The sequence below is a fragment of the Plectropomus leopardus genome, chromosome 18, assembly GCF_026936395.1.
Source record: "Plectropomus leopardus strain MGB_pleo_1.0 chromosome 18, ASM2693639v1, whole genome shotgun sequence".
Classification (NCBI taxonomy): Eukaryota; Metazoa; Chordata; class Actinopteri; order Perciformes; family Serranidae; genus Plectropomus; species Plectropomus leopardus.
Window position 1 is genome coordinate 28832525 of NC_142193.1, and position 27192 is coordinate 28859716.

General features: G+C 38.3%; 1 protein-coding gene across 4 annotated transcripts in view; it reads right to left on the bottom strand.

The window, feature by feature from the left end:
• Nucleotides 1-74: 74 nt before the first annotated feature.
• LOC121956766 (prostaglandin E2 receptor EP1 subtype-like) overlaps nt 75-27192 on the bottom strand; it is a 43835-nt gene continuing 16717 nt past the window's right edge. Inside the window, exons 2-5 of one of the 4 annotated variants that reach the window (XM_088069349.1) lie at nt 25383-25444; nt 9908-9979; nt 3577-4484; nt 75-1540 (exon numbers count right to left, since the gene is read on the bottom strand). In XM_088069349.1, coding sequence (XP_087925475.1) covers nt 1265-1540; nt 3577-4484; nt 9908-9974 — 1251 coding nt within the window. In that variant the 5' untranslated portion in view covers nt 9975-9979; nt 25383-25444 and the 3' untranslated portion in view covers nt 75-1264. Of the gene's footprint in view, nt 1541-3576; nt 4485-6823; nt 7082-9907; nt 9980-25382; nt 25448-27192 lie in introns of those variants that run through there. The other 3 variants (XM_088069350.1, XM_088069348.1, XM_042505143.2) reach the window with 3 other exon arrangements.

Consider the following 27192-nt stretch of genomic DNA (forward strand, 5'->3'; position numbering starts at 1 on the left):
GTATCCATTGAGGAAACATTACCTAAGCTTAACAAAAGTGTAAAATCAATTATAAACCAGAATAAAACAAACCATAACAGATAACAGTTTATTCAATCTTACATTCCCTTTTACAATATTACATTCAATTAGCTTTAAAGACATGTAGCTTCATTTCAGTCCCCACACACTCAGGGGGAAAATACTGTAGATACATTTACACAAACACACAACAACAGACACACATACACACTCATGTCACAACACTGAACACGCACACACACACACACACACACAAACACACACACACACACATTGTTTTTCACATCTTTAAGCTGAGGTAAGAGCACAGCCTCTTCTTTGGCTCTCTTATGTGAGCACTTACACAAGTCATCGACTTTTACATCGTGTCAGAGAAATGAACAAAACCTTTGAGTTGAGATGTTTGTTTCAAACGGAAACTTTGGTATTTTTTAACCTGAAGGCTATTTTCACATGTTTTATATCGAAGTGATTCATGGGAACAACTTTTTCTTTTTTTTTCTTTTTTTTTGTGTGAAAATGGTTCAGTGTTGAGCGAGACAACAAGCTGCGATGTAACCACTCCGTGTATGAAACCAGCCCAAAGGTTATCATTAGCTGGTCAGTGATATTTTCCCATGTGACTATTTTATGCACTTCCATATTGCACTTTTAATGTTTCAAATTCAAGAATTTGTACTTTTATGGGCATTTTAGCTATTTTATATGCCATAATCTCCTTTATTAGCACTTTATCTGCTTTTCTTTTATTCTTAATTTAATCTGCTTATTTGAGCTTAATTCTCTTATCTACATTTTATTGATTTATGTAACTGCGTTTTTGTGCTTGCACCACCATCTGTTCAGTGCTGTTTAATATTTGTGCTCTAATGTTCTTCATTTAGTTTATGTGATAAGGGGAGGCGGAGGAGGAGAAACGTGGGTTTCTGATATTTTATTTTTTATTCTGTAAATCTTTTAATCTGGGAAGCACTTTAAGCTTAAAGCTTGAAAAGCGCTATATAAATAAAGATTATTATAACTATTATTTCCAATTTAGAGCATGCTCTTTGGATCCCAACGCACACACTTCATTCAAATAAACCAGCGTGTCTCTCGTTCCCACCAGCGTTTCACTGAGACCTCTGAACACTGAATTTGATCCAGATTATGGACTGCTGAGCTCCGTGTTGATCCCGCTGGCAAGAAACAGCCCTTAAAAACTGACACATGACACGTCCCATTTCTTCCTCTGTAGGTCCACTTAAATCTTATTGGCACTGCTTTTCTCTGAGGTCTGGAAGGAGCCCATGTCCCAGCGAACAGAGCGAAACGTGCTCCCCTTGAAACTGGCCTGTTTTTTCGTGATGCGGTAGATCTTCCTGAGGATGGCGCGTCGCAGCAGGATGTAGACCCACGGGTCCAGGATCTGGTTACAGGTCGCCATCCTGACCCCCGTCACCATCAGGCTCCTGTAAGTGTCTCTCTCACTGTCCTGGAAGCCAATGTAAGACCGCGTGGCTGACATCAGTCCAAAAACCTAAAAAAAACAATTTAATAAGTTTAGGCTAATAAACTCATACTAAAATTTTATATTTATAACACAAAAACAATCTGTCTGGGTCTTCATCTGGGGCCAAACAAGAATTCTAGGTTGCAGATGCTTTTATAAAAAATAAATAAATTTAAACTTAAATTTGATTTTCAAACAAAACAAGGAAATCACTTTGTTGCTAATCCAGTCATTATCTGAATCACCTGCATTGCCACCTGTGTCTGCTTCACATATGGCACCATCGTTTGGTTAAAATGAAGCAAAAATAAAATAAAATAAAACAGAAAAATACAAGCCAGATTCCAAAAACATTAATAAAAACAAAATACAATCATTTGTATATTATTTCTGACCTATATTCAGTTGAATACAGCACAAAGTAAAATTCTTGTTTTTTTCCTTTTGTAAAGTACTCATCCTTAATTTGATGCCGTCAACATGTTCCAAAAAAAGTTGGGGCAGGAGCTTGTTTACCACTGTGTTACATGATCATTTCTATTGTCAAAAACTCTGTGAACATTTGGGAACTGAGGCCTCTTACTGCTGAAGTGTAAAATTTCTTGCTCAATATTCACAGGTGGGTCAACCAAAATCTTCAAGATTTTAAGACTTTCTGTGTGAGAGAAAAGGTCAAAATCCCATCTGAACTCTGCGAGAGTCAGTTTCTTCACACAGGAAACGTTTTGAAAATGGTAATCTGTAAATACATTTTAGTTAGTGTGTTTAATACTTTTTTCCCTGTGTCAGTCCACTTTATTGCACAAAGTTTTTATGGACCGAAATGCTGCTATTTCTTTGTCAGTGTAACTTTATTAAGTTAATACGTCTCATAGGTGGAGTCTAAATTTCATGATGTTTTGTTTTACTATAAATGCTTTTGTCTTCTGATATTTTCAGAACACAAAGTGCTTCAAACCACACGGACATAAGATCATTTCCTGGTCTACTGGAGTGACTGCATTTTTGAAAACAGTGGTGCTACTTAGGTCAGTTGGCATTATTGTGAAACTCCTGTTTTTCTGCTGTTCTGAAAAGCCTTCTGCGAAGCAAAGCAGTGAACTGTTACACTAATTACACTGTACTGTCCATGGATGCAGTTCTTAGTACATCACAACCAGATTCATGTATTTGTCAATATATTTTGCATACGCTGTGTCTATCTATCCGTCTATCTATCTATACACTGTATAAATAAATAATTTCCTAAAAACGTAACTGTTTAATACTTGATTCAACATGCTGCATTCAGACGCCTCTCACAAGCTATTTAACCCTTTATAACTAGAGAAAATTGGTTTGATTTCTTTCAAAAAACAGGGGGGAAAAGGGAAATGCCCAGCTTGGCAAGAAATTAATAAAAGGTGACAAAGAAAATGACTTAAAACTTAGTTTTAAATAGGCGGAGAAAATTAAAAAGAAAAATGTCCAGAAAAGTGTTTATAATCATTATAACTATATATTTATAGTTATGTTACAGAAAATTAATTTTACATACATTTGTTAATTTTCATCACTTTTTTACCCCTGGCCATCTACTTGTTTTATCGATTTATTGGTTTTTTTCCTTTTCTTTTTTTGCTTATTATCAGGTGAAAAACTTGTAACTTTTCACTATTTTCTTGCTTTTTTGGGGGTCATGTGAAGTTAAATTGCTCATTACATTCTCCTTTTTGAAAGAAATCAAACCAGTAGTAATATTATTATTATTATTATTATTATTATTATTGTTATTATTATTATTATTATTATTATTATTATTAGTAGTAGTAGTAGTAGTAGTAATAATAATAATAATAATAATAATAATTATTATTATTATTATTATTATTATTATTATCTATTTTATCAAGATATTTATTATTTTGTTTGTTTTTTAATGTTGTTTTTTTTTTTTTTTACCCTTTTGCTTTACATTTTAACAAAATTTCCGGTAATTTTCTTGTAACTCAAAGGGTTAATCATCTTTAAAAAATGTCTTTTAAAGATGCGGCTGAGTGTGAAATGTTCTGGCCAGCACTCACCAGCAGAGGGCTCCAGCAGATGCAGGAGGTGACCATGATGCCCACCAGCTGGACCACCATCTCAGTGTCGTGGGACCTGGCCGAGCGGCGCTGGGAGCACGACCTTTTCTTTAGCCGCGCTCTGACCAGCGTGATCCCGCTGATGGTGTTACACACGAAGGCCGAGGACAGAGAGCTCAGAGCCAGTCCGGAGAACAGCATCACGAAGGCCAGATCTGTCTCTTTGTCGTCCTCCTTCACCATCACCCTGATGAAGCACCACGTCCACGGGTACTGGTACGTGTAGGCCCCCAGGCTGAAGAAAGGCAGAAGGGCCACACATAGGGCCAGCAGCCAGATTAAGGCCAGGGCCATCTTACTCCTCGCTGTGGTCACCAGACGTGCGTGCAGCAGAGGCCTGGTGACGCCCAGGCAGCGCTCGGCGGCCATGGCACAGCCCAAAAAGAGCGGGCACAATCCGAAGAACACCATGCAACCTCCAAGAAACAGACAAGAAGCATCCGGATTCATAGGGTCTCCCCGACCAGCCCCCGTGTCCTCTGAGTACCTCCTCAGCACGAGGGCTCCGGGGATGACATGTCCAGCCAGATCTGTGGCCACCAGAGAGCTGGCGAAGAGCAGAAATGTGGCCTTGGACCGCCGCCGGAAGCGGTTGTAAGCCTTGGCGAGGATGATGAGGGCCACCACGTTGAACAGGATGCCCAGAGTCATGGTGAGGCCGGCGGCGGTGGGGTCACTTGGAGGACGGGTGGCATTATGAGCGAGAGCCTCCACCTCGGGCTCATGCATCATGGTGGTGTGGTTAGAGAGGGGGAAGGGGGCGGTCAGGCCGGAGGAGTTGTAGTGCTGCATGGCCAACATCACTGCTGAGCTCTGGGTCTGATGCCGCTTCTCTGCTGGAGAAAAAACTGAAAGAAAAACAAGACTGAATCAGCATGCTTAAAATTAAAAACACTGATCATTTTCATCACAAATTCAAGTTTATTTGTCATATACAATAAAAATCACACTGTGCAGTCAATGCAATGAAACAGCCTGTTTAGGATGGGCACAGTGGTTAGTGCTAACTCTGCAGCATATGGCATACTCACAGGGGATTTCAAAGGCTTCCTGTCCACTTTTTTTCATTTCTGAAGCCAAAAATCTTGAAAACAGTGACGCTTCAAGATCCCGGTCTTTGCAAAATCTGATTCTGTGACTAAAAACCCAGACTTCTTACACATTGTCTTAAGATATCAGTGAGTGTCAGACGTCAGTCTTTTAAAAGTATGTTCTATGTATTCTAGTGTATGACATGCATTATTCACTTAGGATGTGGCATAAAATGCATAACAAAGTGTTTTTTACTTAACACCAACAATGACACATGATGAAGCATGCATGATTAAAAATGCATCAATATTTTTTCACCTTTACTTAACACATAAAACGATAACTTATAATATCGCAAGGACTGTAATAGCACTCTATGAGTCCATACTACAGCTGATTTTAAGATGTGTGTATAGGTGAGTACAAGTACCTATAATGCATTATAAGCCCCAGCAGTCAAGCTGTACTTTGTAACTAATCAAGAGACACTTGACACTTATATTTCATTATAAGTCAAATCTATAATGTTGAGTGTTGAGCATCAGTAAGCATTATATGTGTTTCAGTCATAAAGCATTATAATTCACTATGAATGCCTTCATAAGGCATTATAGATGTGTTTTTGGCATACTGCATTTGACGTACTACGTACTATGTATTGGGACATGTTAAAAAAAAAATGTATACTACATAGTATTGTAGTACAATGATATGGTCCTTTTTACGCAGAGATCACGCTACAGAATCTCATTTTTATGCTGCTTTTGAATTTTAAAAACAACCAAACAACAGCGACACCCTGGAGCTTCGGTGTGTGATTTTAGACAGCATGACAGGGGCGTTCCCCGTTATATATATTACAGCTAGTGCCTAGGGGCAAAGTGACTCAACTTTTAAGCTAACAAATTAGTTGTCAGCCCTCTCTGAGTGGGCTCACTTTTCTTATTTAAATGAGGCAGCGCGGGCAGTCCGAACAAGTTCAAACAGTTTTTGTTGACACTGAAAATGCCAGCGCAAATTCCTGTGAAACTGCTGTTACCATGCAGCAGCAGTAATGACACAGACCTTACATTAATAATAATTAAATCCACACCGTGTGCAGCTACATGCAAACATGCAAGATGCAACATTTCTTTACATACAGACGGTTGTGCATTATGCATAATGATGGTGAAACATATAGCTGACTATTTTCTTTCAAATTGATTCTTTTAAATGTTTTCATATTCTTTACATTGTTATGCTTTATTTACTTTTTTCTGTATTTTTACTTGCGTGCTGTTTATTATTTGAAACATGTAGTTTCTTTGTTTAAATGTTATGCTCTGTTCCTATGATAAATAGGCAGTGGTGGAGGAAGTATTATACACTTATATACACTGTTACTAGTATAAGTCCTGCACTGAATATGGAGAGGAAAAGGAAAGTATGTAAGTCTTAGGAGCAGAAGTTGAAAGTTGCATGAAAACTCAGTTAAGGTAAAAGTACCTCAAATTTGTACTTAAGTGCAGTACTTGAGTAAATGTACAATGTTACATTCCCCCACCGTAAAAATTAGTTATTATATATTTTTATAAACATGATAAAAACGTGCTTAAAAAAAAGCCTGCAATGATGATAATGATGATGACGATTGCCAGACATTTCCTCTGTAACCCCACACAGTTTTAAAGATCTTTTACCTTCCAGTAATCACATTTTTGTAGTTTATATGAGAGCAGTTCATTGCTTTTTCTGTAATAGCTGTAGATTTCAGGAGGGACATAGGGGACATGTCCTCATCAACATTTAGAACATATGCATTTGTCACCCCAAAATTAAAGCATGAAAGAAGCAAAGGACTTTTATTTTGATGAAATTAAAGACATCTCTACCATAAATTGATGCAGAAAAGGCACAAAGCGCTGGATAAAAATTCACCAGAATGCAGAAAACTAAATGCTCGCAAATTTCCAAAATGAAAACTGCAACCTTGTTTTCTCTCAAAGGTTTCTGGGCTGTAAAGCAGATGCTCTCCACATACTTTCTGTAGTTGTAAATTTTGTTATGAGTATCTGACCAAAGTGAACATTTAAACCTAACGAAACAAACTAAATTTGGAGTTATAGCCTCAGGGCAAATCATTTTTAGTTCATATGAAAGATTTTTAACTTACCTTTGAAATAATAAATCCATGGAGATGATCAGTCTCACTATGATCCTTATATTTACTCATAACTGAAGAAACCTAAACATGCAGTTATCCAGGTTGTGTCTGGTGTCGTCCCAAACAGGACGTCTTCACCTGAAGTGTTTCCTCATTCTGCAACTATGTAGACACTCTCCTCTCACAACGAGCAGCCTCCCTGTAACATTGCACAAGCGTGTCGTCTGTTACTCCAACTGGTCTGGCTGCTTTTATACAGCAGAGCTGCAACACACTCACATCGCCTCTGGGTGTCTCAGTTGGAGGAAACAAAGCGATGTCCTCCCAGCAGAGACTCTCAGGGGCGGACAGAATGAATGGACCACTCAGAGAAACCCTAGAGATGTTTATGAATATTTAACATCCAGCTGATTCACCCCTCACTCCACCTCACTGAACAATTAGGAGATGTAGAGGCTTAAATTTTAATCCCATAACAACAAAAACCTGCACAACTGTAGACATGCCTGAGGCTGATGGAAAAACTCCTTTCATGTATTATGTTTACGGGCAGTGATTTAACCAAAATATGCATGACTTCATATCACAGCAGCTTAAACAAGAGTTAGCAGTGATTGTCAACTTACACCAAACCTGGCCCCTCAATAGGGTGCCTGGTGGCCCTCAAACCATTTTCTAATTTACAACAAAAATAAAGTGATTCACACTGGGAATTGTTTTTGTACTTTTAGTATACACAAGGTATCAGAGTGCATAAAACGGCGTCAAAATAGAGCTTGTTTATCATAAAATGTGCTAGTGGAGGATCCCCCACACCCCTGATCCTGGTTCTAACGAAGCACTTAATGTCCAAAATCCTAGAATAGCTTGAAGTCCTAGAAATGTCCTAAAATCCCAGAAATTTCCTTAAATCCTAGTAACATCCTAAAGACCTACAAATGTCCTACAATCCGAGAAACATCCTAAAATCCAAAAAATGTCCTAAAATCCTAGAAACATTCTAAAATCTGAGAAATGTGCTAAAATCCTCAAAAAATGTTCTGAAATCCTAAAATGACATTAAAATCAAACAATCTTGGAAAATCCTAAAATCCTAGAAACATCCTAGAAACCTAGAAATGTACCTTAATAACACAAATGTCCTAAAATCCTAAAATGGTCCTAAAATTCTAGAAATGTCCTCAAATCCTAGAAATGTCCTAAATTCCCAAAACATGTATGTGGCCGCTGCGACTGGCCCCTATCCTCCAAAAGTGGCCCCTAAACAGAGAAAGTTGAGTATCCTTGGTCTACACTGATTGATGCCAGACTCTTCAAAGTAAAAGCTGGATGAATTGACTGTAGATAGTCTCTTTGCTGCTTGAGAGACTTGTCCCTTGTTTGTTACAAGTACAGACATTAAAACACTCCCCTGCTCTGCTGAGCCTCATCTGAGCGACCTCAACAACCCTGTGGTCAGCGACCATCAATGCAAACCAGCTGTGCTCCCGCCTCTACAAACACCGCTGTCACAGTCTGAAGCTGCAGCTGCAACTGAAAATTGTTTCCCAAACCAGCAGAAATTTCCCAACTGCTGCTGGTGGACGTTAGGATTTAAAGCGACAGTTCAACCCAAAATCAAAAATAAATGTATTTATTATTATTGTATTTATTATTATTTATCATCATCGTCCAATTTTGCCGCTTTCTCAGTGGACTTCCACGTCTACATGTTACACTCTAAGTGTCCCCCTGTGTCTGCTGGTGATGATGCTACTGTGATGTCAACACATCACACATGACAACCAATGCCAGGACGTCAACAAAAGCACATGCTGGCACAGATGGTTAGGATTAGGAAAAAGAGGCACATGGTAAGGTGTAGAAAAACAAGAACACTGGACTCCCAATGAAAGTCCGGGTTTGTTGGATCCATCCATCGCGCCTCTTACCCACCATATATGTAGGGACCTTCGTGCTCCTTATATTTCATAGTTACTGGCAGCATTTCAACCTGACGGCATCCAGGTGTATCATGCAGACACAACAGGGTCTGTCTAGTCACATTCTCAACTGATGCTGTCTGTCCGCTTTTCATGCTATCACAGCAGGTGCCATCTGGCCTCCCGGTGGTGTATAAAAACACGACACACGGCTCTGTCCAGCTGGTTTTCAACTGATGATGTCCTGTGCCTTATCATGCAGACGTAAAAGGTGGCCTTTGGCGTCGGGATTTTATGCCAAAATCACTGCAAAAGCAGTGGTATTTGACGACTTTGGAATGAGAATGGGCTGCTTATATTGGAGAGAGAGCTAGAAATGTTCTGAAATCTGAGAAATGTCCTAAAATCGTAGAAACATCCTAAAATCCAAGAAATGTCCTAAAATCCCAAATATGTCCTAAAATCAGAGGGACATCCTTATATTGGAGAGAAGGCAGACGTCTCCAACACTTTGCAACTCACACCAAAACTATCTAGACTGATAAAAAGCGCTAAAAGAAATATTTATTTCTGATGCAAGGGTGAATTGTCCCCTTCATACTCCAGACCTTGTATTCAGGAAGGAAAAGCACACTTTACATTCAAAAAATCCCAGTAAAAACGGATACAAAGACTACTAAAGGCTGCAGTGTGAAGTGATGAAAAGAATCCGCAGGTTTCCATCATCAACGGTATATCTTTACACATATCTGACATTCCTCCTCCAGAGAGACGTCTTCTTGTTTCAATGTCACATTACGTAAAAAAAACCATAGAGGGAACCTCTGTAAACCGATGTCTTAATGTACACAATGCAACTCTTTGTTCATACTTAAACTGCAGCTGTGGTGAAATATGTCCTCTCTGACAGGCAGTGCAGGGAGCCGTGCATGTGTGCATGTACTCGTGGCATATAGCAGGACATTTTAATGGACAGTTATATAATGATGTGTTTTAAATGCACACATGTGAACTGTGCATGGCCCGTACATGTCTGTGTGCACATGCAGGTATGTAAAGTCTGCCAAAAAAATCACACAGTGCTATTAGAGACAGGTCGAGGTTAATGCATCCACATCAGTCTGCTGTGCTATAAAACCTGAGATTAACACCTGAAAATGATAAATCTCACCACTGAATGAAGACGAGATGGAGCAGGAGAGTGATGTGCTGAGGCTGTCAGGAGGCAGGAGGCACATCTGCTCTGCAAAGGGACAAAAACAGAGGGGCATGCTTATCATTTTATATTAACATTGTTTCTTTTCTTTGGAGGAGACACAAAAAGCTTTCACAGCTCTGTCTGAAAGATTTGTTTCAGGCTTCACGAATAACTCACTGTATTTACAGTAGCATTAAAAAAGTCTGTTCCCACAAAAGGAGTTCATTTCAGATCAGATGGCGCCACCAGAATTTTTTCACAGGGGTAGCACAACAAAACCAAAGGCAATAACTAAATTTCAGGAATTTAAATATACTGCTGAGGTATATAGGCCACTTAAAAACTAATCTCATACTGTGTGAGATGACAGATGAGATGTCAGATTTTCTTCATTTTCATGCTGGATTGATGGATTTTGAGCTAAACGTTCCTGCTGCATGTCGGGTAACAATGATACTTGTTACGAAGTTGGAAGGAGATTAACTTTCTCTCTTGTCCCAAATCCAAGCCTTGAAAAGTGTAGGTATGAGCTAACTAGTGAGGGTATGGCCTACTGAATGAATACACATGCTACTTTTGCTTTTTTAATAATTCTAACACTAAATAAAGACCTACCTTGCTCTAAGGACCCATGTGGGAAACCGAAACTTTGCAGATTTTCAACCAGCTCTGTGTCATCGCAGTGTGTGAACATGGTGTTTGTAATGTATTTGGAGTAAATGTTTCTTTTGTCTTTGCATGGAGATAACTACAGCGCTCATGAGTTGAAACTTGAATTATTTTTAGCTGCTGTTCTCCCTCTGCGAGTAAGCTGCTACTTCTTGCCGATTTTTAAATCCTGCGTGGGTTGCATGCGTGAAATGTTGTAAAAATGTCAAACTCGTCCTACACAAGGAACTCCTTTGAAAATGACCATGCTAGTTGTTCCCTTGCAAAAATTTGGCCTAAATTTGGCCAGTATTTAGTCATTATCCCAACAAGTTATGCCAACATGGTTGGTACCAATGGATGCCTTTGGTTGTCTAGTTTCACAAGACACCACTATCTTTGCTTGCTTAAAAAATGAGTGAAAGACAGCTGGAAGAAGACAGTAAAGTAGGCCTTCAGTTATACTGGGGGAAATGGGGTCATTTTATTTTTTATCAGGGTGGCCATGGCCCCCCAGCCTCCCTCTTTTGGGGCACCACTGGGTGTAAAACACATCTTGTAATATTTTTTAAAAAGTTTCCATAACAATACGAAACCAACTTGTTTAAATCAAATGTGAAAAAGTTTATTAAAAGAGATTTTAAAGTCTGATTCACTTGGTTTTAAGGAACTTTTCCCACGTGTGTGTGCCGCTGTCTCATGTAGATATATGGAAAGAAGACGACCAGCTCACACACAGTGTGGCAGAGAAAAGGTTTCCCTTTGACATTTCCTAACAGTCCTAACAGTCCTTGCTGCTGTATCTTAACTCCACATGGATGCTATTTACTTGTGCAGTCATGTTAATTGGGCTTTTTTATTTGCACCAAAGGGACGCACCATAAAACAGAAAACCACGGCTGTAAATATACAAGTGGTTTGTGTTGTACGCTACGCTGGACAACAACGTACATTGATTCAACAACAACTTCTCTGACAACCACCCCATCTGGACTGAGAGGACTCGGATGCATGTAGCACCACGTTAATGTGGGGTTATGTATTGGACTGTGAATGCCTCACTTCATTTCATAGAAATCTGCTGGCTGTATGGCACGCTGCCCCGCACCCAGCCGCAAAACAGAGTTTTACAGAAACAGCAGGAAAAGCCATGTGTTCCTAAAGGCCACTGGCTTAATTTCCATTTTTGTAACCGTGTCATATTTTTCGTCTGTGATACCTTCCTCAGCGTAAGCGACTAAAATAACCGCCAACAGCAGGAGAAGACAGCCGCCTGGTCAGATGTGTTTGGCTGAAGTTTGTTTGTGAGTTCATTCTCTGCATTTTTGTAAAGAAAAAAAAAACTGCTTAAAAATTCCAGGATTTATTTGTTAAAACCGCATAATTACCAGGCTTTTAGTCCAGATATTTTTGTATAATTATGCATGTCATGCTTGTTGGTTTTTATATACATTCAGTTGTTCGCTGTCCCAGAGAAAGTCTTGATAATAAGTTTCCTCTTGTTGCAAAGTCTCTGGCATTTTGTCTTCTGCCTTTATAGACCCTGCTGGATTTTATAATGTTTTTAAGACTCAAGTCTCATGTGGGGATACTTACGGTCAGTCGTACTCAACTGATGGCCCGCGGGCCAGATTGGTCCCTGATATGGTGCCCACAAACCATTTTCTAATTCACAATAAAAATAAAGTGATTCACACAGGGAAGTGTTCGCACCTTTAGCATACCTAAGGTGCCAGAGCGCATAAAACAGCATCAAAATAGAGCTGTTTATCTGAAACAGAGCCAGCGGAGGATCCCCCGCACCGCCAGACAGAGGTCCTACCTAAGCTCCTAATGTCCTAAATACGAGAAATTTCCTGAAATCCTAGAAACATCCTAAAATTCTTAAAATGTCCTAAAATCCTCAAAACATCCTAAATTCCTAGAAACAACCTAAAATAATAGAAATTTCCTAAAATCTGAGAAACATACTTAATTCCTATGTCTTAAAAATCCTAGAAATGTCTTTACGTCCTACAAATGTCCTAAAAATCCGAGAAATGTCCTAAAATCCAAGAATTGCCCTGAAATCCTAGAAATATTCTAAAATTCCCAAAATGGGCTAACATCCTATATGTCCTAAAATCTCAGAATTTTGCCAAAATCCCAGAAATGGCCTAAAATTCCCCAAACCTCCTTCAAGTTCCTAAATCTTACAAACATCCTAAAATCAGAGAAATGTCCTTAAAGCCAAGAAACATCATAAAATTCCAAAAATGTCCTAAAATTCCCAAATCATCCTAAAACGCTATAAACATCCTAAAATCTGAGTACCATCCTGAAATCCTAGAAATGTCCTAAAATTTGAGAAACATGTTTGGGGCTGCTGTGACTGGCCCCTGGCCTCCTGTCATTTTGCAAATGTGGCCCCCAAACAAAGCCAGCTGAGTGTGCCTGCTTTGGCTTAACACATAAAAAATGCATTCGAGTAGTCTTTCCCCAAAATCAGCCCTGGACTGACCCTGTGCAGTGACAGTATCTGTTTTCCCATCAGTGTGTCTAAAGGAGTTTAACATTTCTTAGGAACTTGTTGATGCAGATAAAAGGTGATCCAGTGTGTGACCAAAAGGTCATTTTGCTGGAAGTATTGCCTTTTAGTTAAAAAAAGAAATGAAAAAAAAAACCACTTCTCTTGTATTTTGCCCTATTTTGGTATGTGAATATCTGCAGATAACTAAAATAAACTCACAGGCCTGCACTTTGTTTTTGGGGTGAAAGAAGTATTCAAATCACTGAAGTAGAAAAAGCAAAACTACAGTACAGAAATACTCTTTTACAGTAAAAACACTGCATTTTAACTCGTATGGAACTTAAAGCACAAAAGTATTGGCAACAAAATATGCTTAACTCTTTCAAACCTGGATTGACTTGAGTTGGGTTTTTTTTCAGTGTTCACATGCCTTTCACAAGCATTTAAACCTTTTAAACAAAATGGTTTGATTTCTTTCAAAAACATGGACAAAAAGGCAATGAGCAACTTGGAAAAAAAAAAGAAAAGTTAAAATAAATTAGAAAAATGTGACAAGATAAATGATTTTTAAAATAGAAGAGGGGGAGAAAAATATTAGAAAATTATAATTTTTCTAAAATAGGGAAAAATGTTAACAGAAATACATAAATAGTAATTATAATTATGTATTTAACATGTTGGTACAGAAATATATTTATATATTAATTTAGCATTTTTTCAAGTCATTTTCTTTTTTTTACTGTTCTTTTTTGGTAATTTTCTGGATATTTTGTTGTAACTTTTACAAGTTTCTTGCCAGTTTTTATGGTAATTTAATTTCCACTTGGACTGAACAACAATAGCCACCAATGCACACATACTGAAAGTGGAAATTACCAGATTAATGCATACGTAACAAAATGTTGAATATCTCAGCTTCTATTATCAATTTTTGGATAAGATGTTAAAACTTATGTGTAAAGAGAGTTTTCCATAATAAACCCAACACAATGTCTGAGTCACATAACCTCAGTGTTGCTTCTTATTTAACCTTTGCTTATATCAAAGAGAGGCTAAAATAAAAATATGAATTCAATATGAAAAAAAAAACCAACAAGTCCTATCCAGCCTTATTCTGCTCATTATCCCAAATAAAGTATCTTAATGATTTTCTGCTTCAAACCTGACAAATCTTTTACTGCTCCACAGAATCTGGATCCCTGCTTATTCAGTCACAGTTTATCACTGCATGTACAAAAACCACACACACACACACACACACACACACACACACACACACACACACACACACACACACACACACACACACACACACACACACACACACACACACACACACACCAGAGGAGAGTCCCTCTGACATCCAAAAGCAAAGCAGCAAAGTAGGTCTGAGAGAAAACCCTCTGAGGAGATGTGTTGCAGCAGTGGGGCTGATTTAAACACAAGGGATTACTGAAACGCCCTCGACAAGAGACCAGTAAACCGCAACTTCCTAACTACTGTTTATCCCACACGTAGATGCCTGCAGATGATTTATTCACATGCAGCTGTATCTCTCTCTTTCTCTCTCTCTCTCTCTCTCACACACACACACACACACACACACACACACACACAGTGTCAGCAGCCTGAGGGTGAGCTGGAACCAGATTGACAAAGCTACAAGGTTTGTCACAAACATATGTCAAAAATGTCACACACCAATAGATTTCCATGACTGTGAGGCAAATTTTAAAGACCCTATTCTCTGAAATGTTGATCAATACTATATAATAGCTTTTTAAAATATATAATTATTCAATAAGAAATTTGATCAGAACTGAATATTTGAATACAATTTAGGGACTGTTTATCATTTATGAGAGGGGAGGGGGTGGTGCAAAAACGGGGAAGCACGTCATATATTTTTAAAACAACTTTAGATGGCTGTGTTTTGTATTTATTTTACGACTGATTAAAAAAAATTTAAAAAACATGGCTACTAAGGCATGATTTTTTAAAGAAAATGTGCACAAAAACGTTTGTGACTTTTAGATATTTTTGGCGATTTTTAAACGAAAATTTAATTTAATTTTTGGCAATTTATTTCTTGAAAAAAATGTGGAAAACTTTTTTTATTAAAAGATTTTGGCTTTTTTTTCTTTAAAATGTTGTGGCAATGTTTTAAGAAACTGTAAAGAACAAGACATTATCATGGGATTTTCATATTTTTTCAAAACATATGTGTTATTTTACAGGTTTGTGAAGCAAAATTTTGGCCAGTGACTGAAAATATTATTCTTACAGATATCTTTGGAACATTTTTCAAAACTTTCAGGGTATATTTAAATTTGCAAAACTTGAAAATTCCATGACTTTTCCAGGACAAACACAAAACCTGATTATTAACAGGTCATTCCTGTGCATGTAAACATGTTCACTGTCCAATGCAGTGCATTAATTCTCCTCTGTCAAAAACAGTGCAACCATTATTTACGTGAAGCTTTATCATAGATTTAGCTTGTTTCTATATTTTATCAGTAAATGCAAAGTGACCCATCATCACAACCATCGTCACTGCAGAATTACACCTCCACCATCAGTCACTGCATGGTGACGCAGCGGCGCATTGATTTGCATTGTAAACACTGAAACACGTCACACACGCTCACATAAAGTCTGTTCTGCTCTCTGACCATCATGTTTGTCCGCCTATATAATCTGCTGCTTGAATGAACACTGAGCCGCTCAAATGATCATTCCTGTCTCTCACCGAGCGTACGTAATGAACGGGCGCTTCCTTCACTCACTGAAGTGTGAAATAGCTGCAGCACAAAAGCACTTATCATTCAGTTACTGTATAAATCAAATAAAAACTCCATTACTGAATATGAATGTGAAAAAAGGACTGTGAGAGAGACTGCATCGCTGCGAAAAGGTCAGACGCAGAGCGAGAGGAGTCACCGCTGCAGATGCATAACTCCGTCTAATGCTTAAGACTGTCTTCTGCCTCCTGCAGTTATGGCATCGAAAAATAACATTAGTTTGGACAGGCTGCTGATGTGGATTATGTAATAGTCCGCCTGAAGGATATGTGCATCATCAAGTGAATGACTCCTAAATGTCCCGCTCTGACACACAAGTTTACTCAGCACCGGAAATATTTACTTAAATACATAATATGTAACATTTCTGCATTAAAAGGTCTCTAAGTGAAAAGACAGAAGCTTTTATTTTGTTGAGTTGTGTACTTCAAAGTCACTGTGTCTCCAGTTGCTTTAACTTCTGGAGAAAAATAGGAAACGAGATGATACATCATTGTTAATCATGCATTGTCACATGATTTTAAGTAATAACAGTAATAAAGCATTTCTTCAGTCAACTGAAGCACAAGGGGGGGGTGACACAGTCATGTTTAGGCAACAAAAGTGCCACACAGGACGTCAACAAACGCACATGCTGGTACGGACGGTTAGGTTGAGGCGAGAGGTCACATGGTAGAAAAAAACATCACATTCAGACAGAAAGCGAACCTGTAAAATAGTGCAACACACTCTCATCCCAACTCGTCACATGGCGCCGCCTGTGTCTACCTATGGCGTTTTAGGTTTCCTTTTGTATCAGCTGTTTACGCTCCGGGGCGCCCGTTACCGTAATGTCAACAAATGCACGTGGTGGGATGACACAGCACGGTCCTTATGTTGACACAGCAGTGCAGACCATCACAGTGGTTGGTTCTGTCCGAGCGAAGGGTGGCTTTTGGCATCATGTTGTACGCTGAAAGCACTGACATAGCGGCACTCTTTGACAAGTTCAGAGTGAGAATGGTTGCCCTAAAGCGACCTCCGTGCTCCTTATATTACATCATGAACGGCAGCATTTCAACCTGCCGCCGCCCTGCTGCGTTTCATGCGTACACGACAGATTCCGTCCGACCGCGTCTGCATATCATGCTGTCGCGGCAGGTGGCTTTTGGTGTCTGGATCTTACATAAAAGCCCTGAAAATGCAAAATTACTTGATGACTTTGAAATGAGATCAGGCTGGATAATTAAATAAGACGTTTGACGAGGGTTATGACGCTCATAAAAATGTATCCACTGATTAACAGACTCCTTTTTCACAGTTTAAGTCTATGAGAAACATTTTTTTTGGCCCAGTTGCATCACTTGGCCACCACTTTATGGGCTTCAGAGTCTGGCACTGTTCCTAGGGGTTTGGTATAAACATGAATAAACTTAATGTGATTAAAACTTTAATACATTTCCTCGTCCGTGAACACGATCGATTTTCATCTGCAATGGTGATTTATTAACAATGAAGACAACATCTCCCATTATCCCACGCTAATTCACGATGTCATCGAAGTCCGTCTCAGAGACTTATAGCGGCAGAAATGACATATTGTTTGTTTAATTAAGTGGATTTTCTATATAAGTGTAATTTTTATGATTATCATTACATGCTATACAGGGTTTTACGTTGCAGGCTGGCTGGTGGAAAGTGAGTCCAGTAGGAAAAATAACACTGGGATTGTTTTACGGCTTCTTTTTTCATTCTGAAACATGCTGACACGTGGAGAGTCTGAGCTATTTTAAATTTCTCTGCTGGTGTCTCTGCTTCAGGCAGTCGCATTAATCTTGTTTCTACTTGTCCTTGCCCTTAACTGTCTTTATGTTGCACTGAATGGTCGGCACTGGCTGGTGTTTGACTCAGCTCAGTGTCTCCTCTGGTATGAACGGAGGTCGACTATGAGAGGCAACTTTGAATTACCAGAGCTTTTTCCCATAAATCAAGTCATAGCACACCATGACTTGATGGGTTTATTACCTGTAATTTAACATGAATTAAATGTACCTGGCTGATTTCAACGTGCATATTTATTATGTTTTTCTTGTGTTATCATCTCAGTAATGTGGCTGAATTGAAGCATGGACACAATAAATCAAAGTGATTAATTAAATATGCACTTGTTGAATTTTTTGGCCACTTGGGGGCAGCGCAACAAGCTGAAGTATTATCTACTGAAGTTGAGATGGTGCAGGTTTTAATGTTTGTTCGAGTGATCGTCTTTGTGATTTTTGGTCTTAATGACTCACTTAATTCTACAAAAAGGAGATTTTGAGTCTGGCTCCAAATGACGTCACCGGTGCAAGATGGCAGCAGCTGTGGTGGCTGTCAGTTAGCCTTCGGATACACACTCACAGATGCACATGAACTGGCAAAGAGCGTCGCCGTTCTGGGAAAAGCAAGACACATACTGAACCACAAATCACTGCACATTCTGTATTTCTCATGTGTACTACTATATCTGAATTACTGTGTAGAAGTTTGGGGTAAAACTTACAAAAGCAATTGACAACCAATATGCATACTGTGATCAGGATAGTACATAATGTGGGATATAGGGAGAACACGAACACACTGTTTTTAAAGTCACACACACACTGACATTTATAGATGTGGTCAAATTTAAAACTGCAGTAATCATTCAAAAAATGTCTTGTGACACAGAGGGGGGTTATAATTTAGCAGGTGAGTTTAATTTTAAAAAACAATGTTCATACAACTAAAAAGAGTGTTGAAACAAAGAATGAATATAAATCAATTTTAAAAAAATATACAAAAACAATATTTTTGGCAGGTATATGGATGAGGAAAGGTCGTGTTAGGGGTGTTTATATTTTACATTTAATTTTGTAACACTGGGGGATAACTGTATTGCAAACATTTGGATTATAAATAAACCTGGGACAGTTATTTACTTATTTGATTTGGTGGTTGGTAAACTGGGGATGGTTGTGTGTTTACACTAGCTGTAAATAAATTTGACTTTTATTTTGTTGTTCAAAATAAAGTCATTCATTCACTAACATGCTCAGACCGTCTACCGCAACAAAAAACAGAGAAGCTCAGATTACAACACAAACAAAGAAAGTGTGACTTCATTTTCTACTCAGTGACCTATTACTTCATCTTTATATAGCCCACAGCTGTTTGCTGCTAAACTAAAGTTCAGAGTGTCACATACAGAATCTTTAAAAGTATTTAATTCCTAAAAAGTGTAATGTTATGTAAGAATAGGAAAACATGTTACAACAACAAGAAAACAGTACATTAGCTCTCAAATCTCCACATAAAATCCTCTGATTTTGCTGCCATTTCTCATCAGATTTACCATCACAGCTGACAGGGACCTTTAGGAAACCACTGGGAGACTTTCACTCAAATGTGAAGTCCAAACCTGTCTGCCTTATGCAATTACAGTTTTTTACTCGGCCCTCATTTTTTCCACAGAAGATTCGAGTCACTTTCTGGACTCCTGGTGTGCACAGTCCCAAATCCTGTCAACGCAAGTCAAACAGAACAGCAAAACACGTTGGCAGAGCAAAGACCACTAAGAGCTGCTCAGGGCATGTTGGGAAAAGTTTTAGTAATCAGGTCTTTTTGGACCAGGTGTGACATTATGCAAGGTCTTTTCTGCAAAATTAACAAGTGAATCACAATTTCTTGGATTCTCAGTTTTTCAGACAACAGCTTTGTATTCACTGAAATGTTCAGGGTGTAAGATTAAGGGGGTCTATCGGCAGAAATGGAATATAATGCAATAAGTATGCTTTCTTTATTGTCACCTGAGAATACGTGTTTTCGTTACCTTAAAATGACATGTCCTCGTCTACGGAGATGTTGCGCTGCCATGTTTTTAGTGAAACAAAATTTCTCAGAAGAGGAAGAGCATACTGGCTCAAAACGTCAATTATTTTTGCAGAAGGAAAACCCTTAAATGGGAGTTTCAGATATGCAGATGTCTATTTCTTAACATATTTTCACCTTATCACCCACTAGGGGATTTGTCTTATTTTGACCTTTTCTCCATGTTTCCACAGAAGTCCAGAACAAGCAAACCAGATGCTGGTTTTAAATTTGGACACTCAAGTTTTCGCATTAACCACCAAAGTTAGCAGCGCCTGCAACGAAATTGTCCAAAAAATACAAACATTTTTTTGGAGAAGAGACCTCTGATGAGAATTCAGCAGCTGGTAAAAACTCATAAATGTCTTGGGGGAGTTCCTAACTTAGCCCAAACATTTTGAGCCTGGAGTCCTATCTTAGGAGTGATTTAAAACTCCCCTTCTGTGAGGAGTTTTCATGCAGTGTTGTTTTTTTTCCAGATTCTCTGGCTTCCCCTCAAAGTCCAAGGACATGCAGGTTAGATTCACTGGTGACTCTTAATTGGCTGTGTGATTTTGAGTGAATACAGAAGATGATGTCTCTTAAGGGTGAAGATGCTTAGTGAATAACTTATCTTTATCAGTATCGAGTCTTTTTTTAAGATTATATTTGGGTTTAAGATTATATTTTATATTATATTTGTTTTTTTTGCGTTTATTGGAAATAGGACAGTTTAAGCGTTAAAAGGGGAGAGAGAGAGGGGGATGACATGCAGCAAAGCGCAACAGGTTAGAGGCGAACCCTGCGGCCTTTGAACATGGGGCACCCACTCTACCATGTGAGCTACTGGGCAACCCTATAAGGAAATTCTTTTTTTTTTTTTTTTTTTTAAAAACAAAATAATTTTAAGAATTGTCTTAAAATTATGTCACAAGAGCAAGTCTTTGTACTGGGAAGCTTTATGAATACGGCCCTTCGATCTTTAACTTATCAGAGAAAAAAGTGAGCACAGATAAGCAGGTGGTCTATAGTCTCTGACATGCTAAACAACGTAGAAAAAATACTGATTTGTTATGTAAAACTTTACCAAGTGTTTTAGTGGTTTTAATCACCTGGTCTGTGTGGTTTGAAGAGGAAGAGATAAGCTCCTGATGATAAATATCCCAAAAAATGAAGACTGAAGGACTCTAACCAGGAGAAGTTTCAGCTGGTTGCAATGTGAAATCCTCTCTAAATCCCCCAAAATCTTACACACTGGACCTTTAAAAAGCACATTTCGTACATGTTTTTAATGTTTTATCCAATTGGAAAATGAAATGAGTCATTTATGAGTCTGAATCTCAAATTTTGCTTTTGAAGTCACTTTGGCTGCAATGCATTTTTCTCATATTTTGGCACCTTTATCCTCTTGTTACTGTAAAATTGTGCAACAGTACAACTCCTTGCACATCTTACAAAGTTGTGCAGCTGTGAAAACTGTACATAACTCCCTCACAAATATTCACAGACCTGCACAACATGTTCTCAGTGCGGTGAGCTAAAGGTCCCTTTGTTGGAGTCTGGCCTTGAGCTCAATCTGGGCTTTCAGAGTTGATGGAAACACACTTAGTCTGTCCCGTACAGTAAACCTCACCCACCGAGGGGGCCGGGGCTCACGGGGACTCACAGACACAGCCTGTTAAAAGGTTCAGTTTCAGCACAGAGCTGCAATGCTTATTCTCCTTATCAACTCTTAAGTTGTTAGTTTTGACCAAGAATCAAGACTGCTGCTGGGAAACAGAGAAATGAGAACATGCCTCCTTTTTGCCACACTTAATGAGAAACTGGACAATTTTTACAAGACATTTGTATCATGAACTGAGTTCATACCTCAAGGAGATGCGTCGTGTCTTCAGCCTGAGTTTGTTAAACAGTACTTTTTCTGTCTATTTAACTGATCATTTTGCAGAGTTCTTGCATGTTTATAGGCCTTAAATCACAAATACTTTACAATCTTGTCCAAACTTATCAGTGTTTTGGATTTTTCAAATGCATTCCTGCTGTACCTCCCAGGTCGTCTTTGGTTTCTTTGCATTTTCAAGTTGATTTTCAAACCGCAATTGCTTCCTGAAAGTCAGAAGGAACACAATTCGAAAATGTGCAGCATGACTCGGACAAGACATTACGTACATATGCAGCCGTGCACGCAGCCGTTTTTTACAGGGGCGGCCCGATGAAGCCTTATATCTCGGGATGGCGCACCAAATCAAAACTAACGCAGCTGCCTTCTTCCAGCCTTAACTTTTTAAGTTAAAGTAATTAAGGGCTGTGAATAAGGAAAGCGCAGGGACAACGTCTTCTCAGTTTCTCCGTCACTCTAATGTCCGCTTCATCAGCAGGACAACAAAAACTCAACTGAACACACAAAAGAGTGATTCGTCACTGCACATCTCTAATAACACTCTAAACTGCTACATAAACCATCCTTGACCTTAAAAGGAAAGTGCAACACCTTGTATAGTTCCAAATTTTAACTTAAATGGGAGCATACAAAATAATGAATGAATTTACTATTTCTAGAATTAACTTGTCTAAATAAAACAGATAATGGAGTAATGTAATCTACCAAATAAAATAAATCCTAACAAAAATAAATCTCAGCTTACATTACCTTTACATATATATATATGTGTGTGTGTGTGTGTGTGTGTGTGTGTGTGTGTGTGTGTGTGTGTGTGTGGTTTGTGTGTGTGTGTGTACGTATGTATGTATGTATAGCATTTGCAGTCAGCAGGAAAAGGCCTGTGCTCATTTCTGTGAAGGTAGCACCCTTCTATCTAAACTGCACCATAAATCAAGCTAATGAAGTCAATTCTGTGTAATTATCTAGTTTACAGTGAGTCTATAAACTCCATATTATTAGCTCATGTGTTTGCTGCCCCTCCATTACATCAGATATTTCAAGTGAATTTCGTGAATGCACCCTCAAGCAGCAAAGGGTAAAAGCCAGTGCTCTCTTTTTCTCAGTTGCTATGTGGTTTTTCTGTCTCCATAGAAATTTTGTAGAGTTTTCATATTGGAGTCATTTACTGTGTTCACCCTGAGGGATTTTCATCCCAATTTTTCCCACAACACAGATACTTAGATTCTTAACCTCTTTGCTTAAAATGTGTGTTACTCCTAGTTGTTCAGAACAGCAACATGGTAAGAAATATTACACAAATTGAAAAACAAGAGAAGACTATGTATGTAATGATCATCATTACACATTTCAAATTATGTTGTGGAACTATTAGAATTTTTAAGTACTCTTTTGGAGGGCTTTTTTTAACTCTCTTTTTTTCTTATCTATCTTTATTTTATCTTTTTTACTAAGTTTCAAGAAAATTTCCTGTACTTTTATTAATTTCTTGCAAATTTTGAGGTATTTTTTTCTCTTGTTGATCATTGCCCTCTTCAAGCCGATTTGTTCAGATTTTTAAGTGGTTAATCAGGAAGCCACGAAATGTGAAATGCAAATGATATTTAGAGTGTTTAGCTAAAAGGGGAAGTGATAGAGGAGATGGAGAGCTGCGATGGGCTGATGTGCTGCAGAGGGAAGAATCTGCGGCATCTGGTCTCAATCTGGGAGCAACAGGCAGGACCATTACTCTCTGGCTGGCACTTTGTGAATGAGATCTTTATGAGAGCTTTGGACACGACGCTGTGAACCAAAAACAACCAGTTCAGGACAAACTCTGACATTTAAATTAGCTTTTGGCCAGGAACATGTCATACTGCCACACATACTCAGACTTTTTGGTAGGTGGGTGAGTGTGGCCTACAAAGCAACATTCCAGTTTGTATTTGACCTTACTGGTATTACCGCAGATGCTTTTTTACTGTAAAATGATCGTGGTGGCATCAGTAAACATGCTTAATCAGCACATAATGCTAGAACTGGTTTACTGTGAAATATAGCAGAAAAAATGGTTTCATTTAAGTAGATTGTTACTGAAACCCTCCCTGAAACATGTGTGATTATATTTCAGCACCAGACTTTTTCTTTTCCTTGTTTACACTACTGGCTAAATGTTAAAGACTAAAAACTTTTCATTCTGACACTGCATACTAAAATATATATTTCAAAGAGAAAGTCACAGATGGAATACATGTAAAAAATATTTTTTAAAAAATAGTTGCAAATGATTAAAAAAAATGATGATTAAAAAATCTATAATATATTTTAGTTATATATTTTAATTAGCAATTAATTCATAACACAGACAGAATTCTGAGATACTAAGTCAAAATTTGGACTTTCTGAATCATAATTCAGAAAGATAATTCAACATAAACTAGTCAGACCTGAGGGAAGAAACCTGAGGGAAGAAACCATAAGACGAAGAGAGGAAGGAGAGCTGGCATCAAGGCGAGGCTGACCAGACTCAGACCGAGAGCTGTTCCTCTACCAAGCCTTCTTCTGTCTAATGTCCGGTCACAGGAGAATAAAGTGGATGAGATGTGACAGAGGCTCTCTCAGCAACAGGAGATAACAGACTGCTCTGCACATATCTTGTCAACATTTTCTTCTGGCGACTGGACTGTGACATGTTGATGTTAATTTATACAGTATACCAGTTTCATTCAGTGACTCTGTCCTTGCATCTAACCTGCTCCAATTAGTTTTCGACCTTTTCGACCTTCTGTCAAGCTTTTCATTCTTGCATGGCAGGTACACATTTTAAAGTAAAGGAGGACAACAGTCACACATTCACACCTATGGGCAACTATTGACCTCATTACACTGCACGTGGGAGAAACCCAGAGAACTTTAAACCACTTTAACATTATGAAAGAAAAACCTCAAAAAATGTGGACTGACCAGAGTGTTTGGCCAACACAGCACTATGTTGGATAACAAGTTTGGCTGAGTTTAGTGAAGAGGGAACTTCTCCATATCCAGAGGAGCAGGGAGCAGGCCAACTGTCCCTTAAACTAGAGCTCTGTGGATTTTGTGGAGTTTTTGTTTGTTTGTTTGTTTTGTTTTTCCCCCCCTGGAAAATAATTAGAATAAGCTTCTTGGTCTTGGAAGCAGTGCTAGGTTTACTTAGGGTAGTAAACCTGTATATTTGGCTAACTTTTGCAGCTCATGTTTTTGGTTTTGGGAAGGCACAAAAAAACAACAACAACAAAAAAAAACCCACCACACCTTGAAGTACTTTGTTTATTCAGTGTGTGGAGAAATCCAAAGACAGATATACCTGCAGTGCCTTCTGTTTCCTACACTTCTCTCTAAAGTTTAGAAACCCAATTTGAGTCCAAAATCACTTGTTTAAACGTGTTTAAAGCAGTTTGTCTGCAAATATTTTCAAACCTCTTTAAGATATTTCCCACCGGCAAACTTAGTCCTGCAAAACAAACTAATAACACTAAAAGATAGACTAAAATGTTTTCCTAGAGAATTTGACACAAAAACAAACAAATTCTTAGTCTTCTGCATGAGCTGACCACAAATCTGGATGACTAATGCACTGCAAATTTGCAAACTGTGGTTATAAATCAGTGTCTATATAAGCTGCAATCCATATATTTGTGCATGACAGCTCATGCAAGTAGCAATTTATCACATTTATGAAATACCTCGGATGAGTTATGAAGGTCAGTTTGTGCAGAAACTCACATGATAAATAGCTGCAGCACCCTGTGACGTGAGGTCCTTTGTCCATGTCTGGCAGTGAGTCCCTGCTGACACAAAACGATACAATAACTCCATTGAAAGATACTTTCTATCACTCTCCTTGAAATGTCAAAATGTTTGATTTGCAGTCATTCTTATTTCTGTAGCATTCATCCAATCACCTGCTGCTATTTTCTCTTAACCTCCAAATATAATGGGTCCTCCTCAGGGGACTGCTTTTTTATTTGAACAAAGGGTCCACACAGCAATTTGGGACTTCCCGGATGTCCTATTGGCAAAGTTTTATTTACAGAAGGCCAAGAGCTAATCTTACTCACATACTCACAACATGGTGGAGTATAAAGACAGAAAACCTTGTAAAAATGATTAAAAAAAAGCATGAGAGAAGAGGACAAGAAGACTCTGCTGTTATTGTTGACCTATAAAACAGCCATGAGAGAAGCCCACAGCTCAAAAACTCAGCAGCTGAGTGTTTGTTGTTCCAGTTTAGGATGCATCTGCAGACAAGGTTGTCTGCAGCTGCAGGCTCCTAATTTGTCACTCATGATGTTTAAAGTTTTTGACCCTCGCATCGCAGAATGACTAATCGAAGCTCGGTCTGTGTGAGGATTAAAGTAAACCATACAGTGCATAATCAGTGTAATGGCAAACAGGATAGATAACAGCATTACATCCACTGATAAGATCCCATATTTTGATCCCACTGGTTTCCTTTTGGCTCAGTTACAAGTTTGCAATTTATTGCTAAAAGCTTCTGCTGTCTCTGCATCTAACACAGATGTCTGAAACCCTGGACCCTGTAGCAGGAGTGACTCCTAAAACACGGAAATGAGTTAGCGTTACTGCACTCATGGCTCCCTCATCTAAAAGTAAATGGGTTTGTTGAATGGGTTTTTGGTGAGATGCCTGAAATATGGTCTGTGGTTAATGCAAGCTGAAGAGACTTCAATGTTTTCTCGTAATTTTGAAGCTTTTGTATGTTTCTATAAAAGAGTCTAACAAGTGGTTACATGAGACTACAGAACATCATCACGAGCGCAGCTTTACGGTCTCACTGTGGTGGCGATGTTGAAGTCGTGCGACTGTTGTGTATTCATTTATAGCCTAACATTAGCTTTTTACTTCTGAAGATTACATTTAGGCTTCAAAAATCATAAATCATTTGTGAAGATTATCCCGTATCACAAACAAGCTTATTTTCTTCAACAACCTCAAATCCAATGGAAAAATCTCATAGGCTTTTTGACAATGGAACCAGGGCGACATGAAGTTCGCCTTACATAAAATTTCATCCCATCAGCACTCTAGTGACAAAACAGCACTTCACAGTGTGAATCACTCTTGCCTAATGATAATTTTTGACCTGCTAAGAAATGTTTTGTTATAACAGGTACTTGGGGACCTGCTAAACAAGAATATCATAGAGTCTGCTGATAACAACTTGAGTTGATTTTTAAACTGAATTCTAAAAAATCAGTCTATGTAGAGATGAATGCTATAATTTTAACATCGAGGCCGATAAGATACCAATAACCGATCATTTCTTTTTGGGGTTTTTTTTTATTACCTGAGGTTATGAAAGTCTGAGATGGGGTGAGTACAGATGAATTTAATATGTGCATTTTCATTTAAAAAAAAACATCATTTCAGACAAAAAGCTAGAAAATCGCATTTTTGTAATAGAAAGTCATTTCAAGAGCAAAATCAATTTAAATTTTTATGTTTTTGGGGTTTTCTTTTCCCTCTTATGTTCTTATGTCAACTTAAATTGTACAAAATAATGCCAACACCG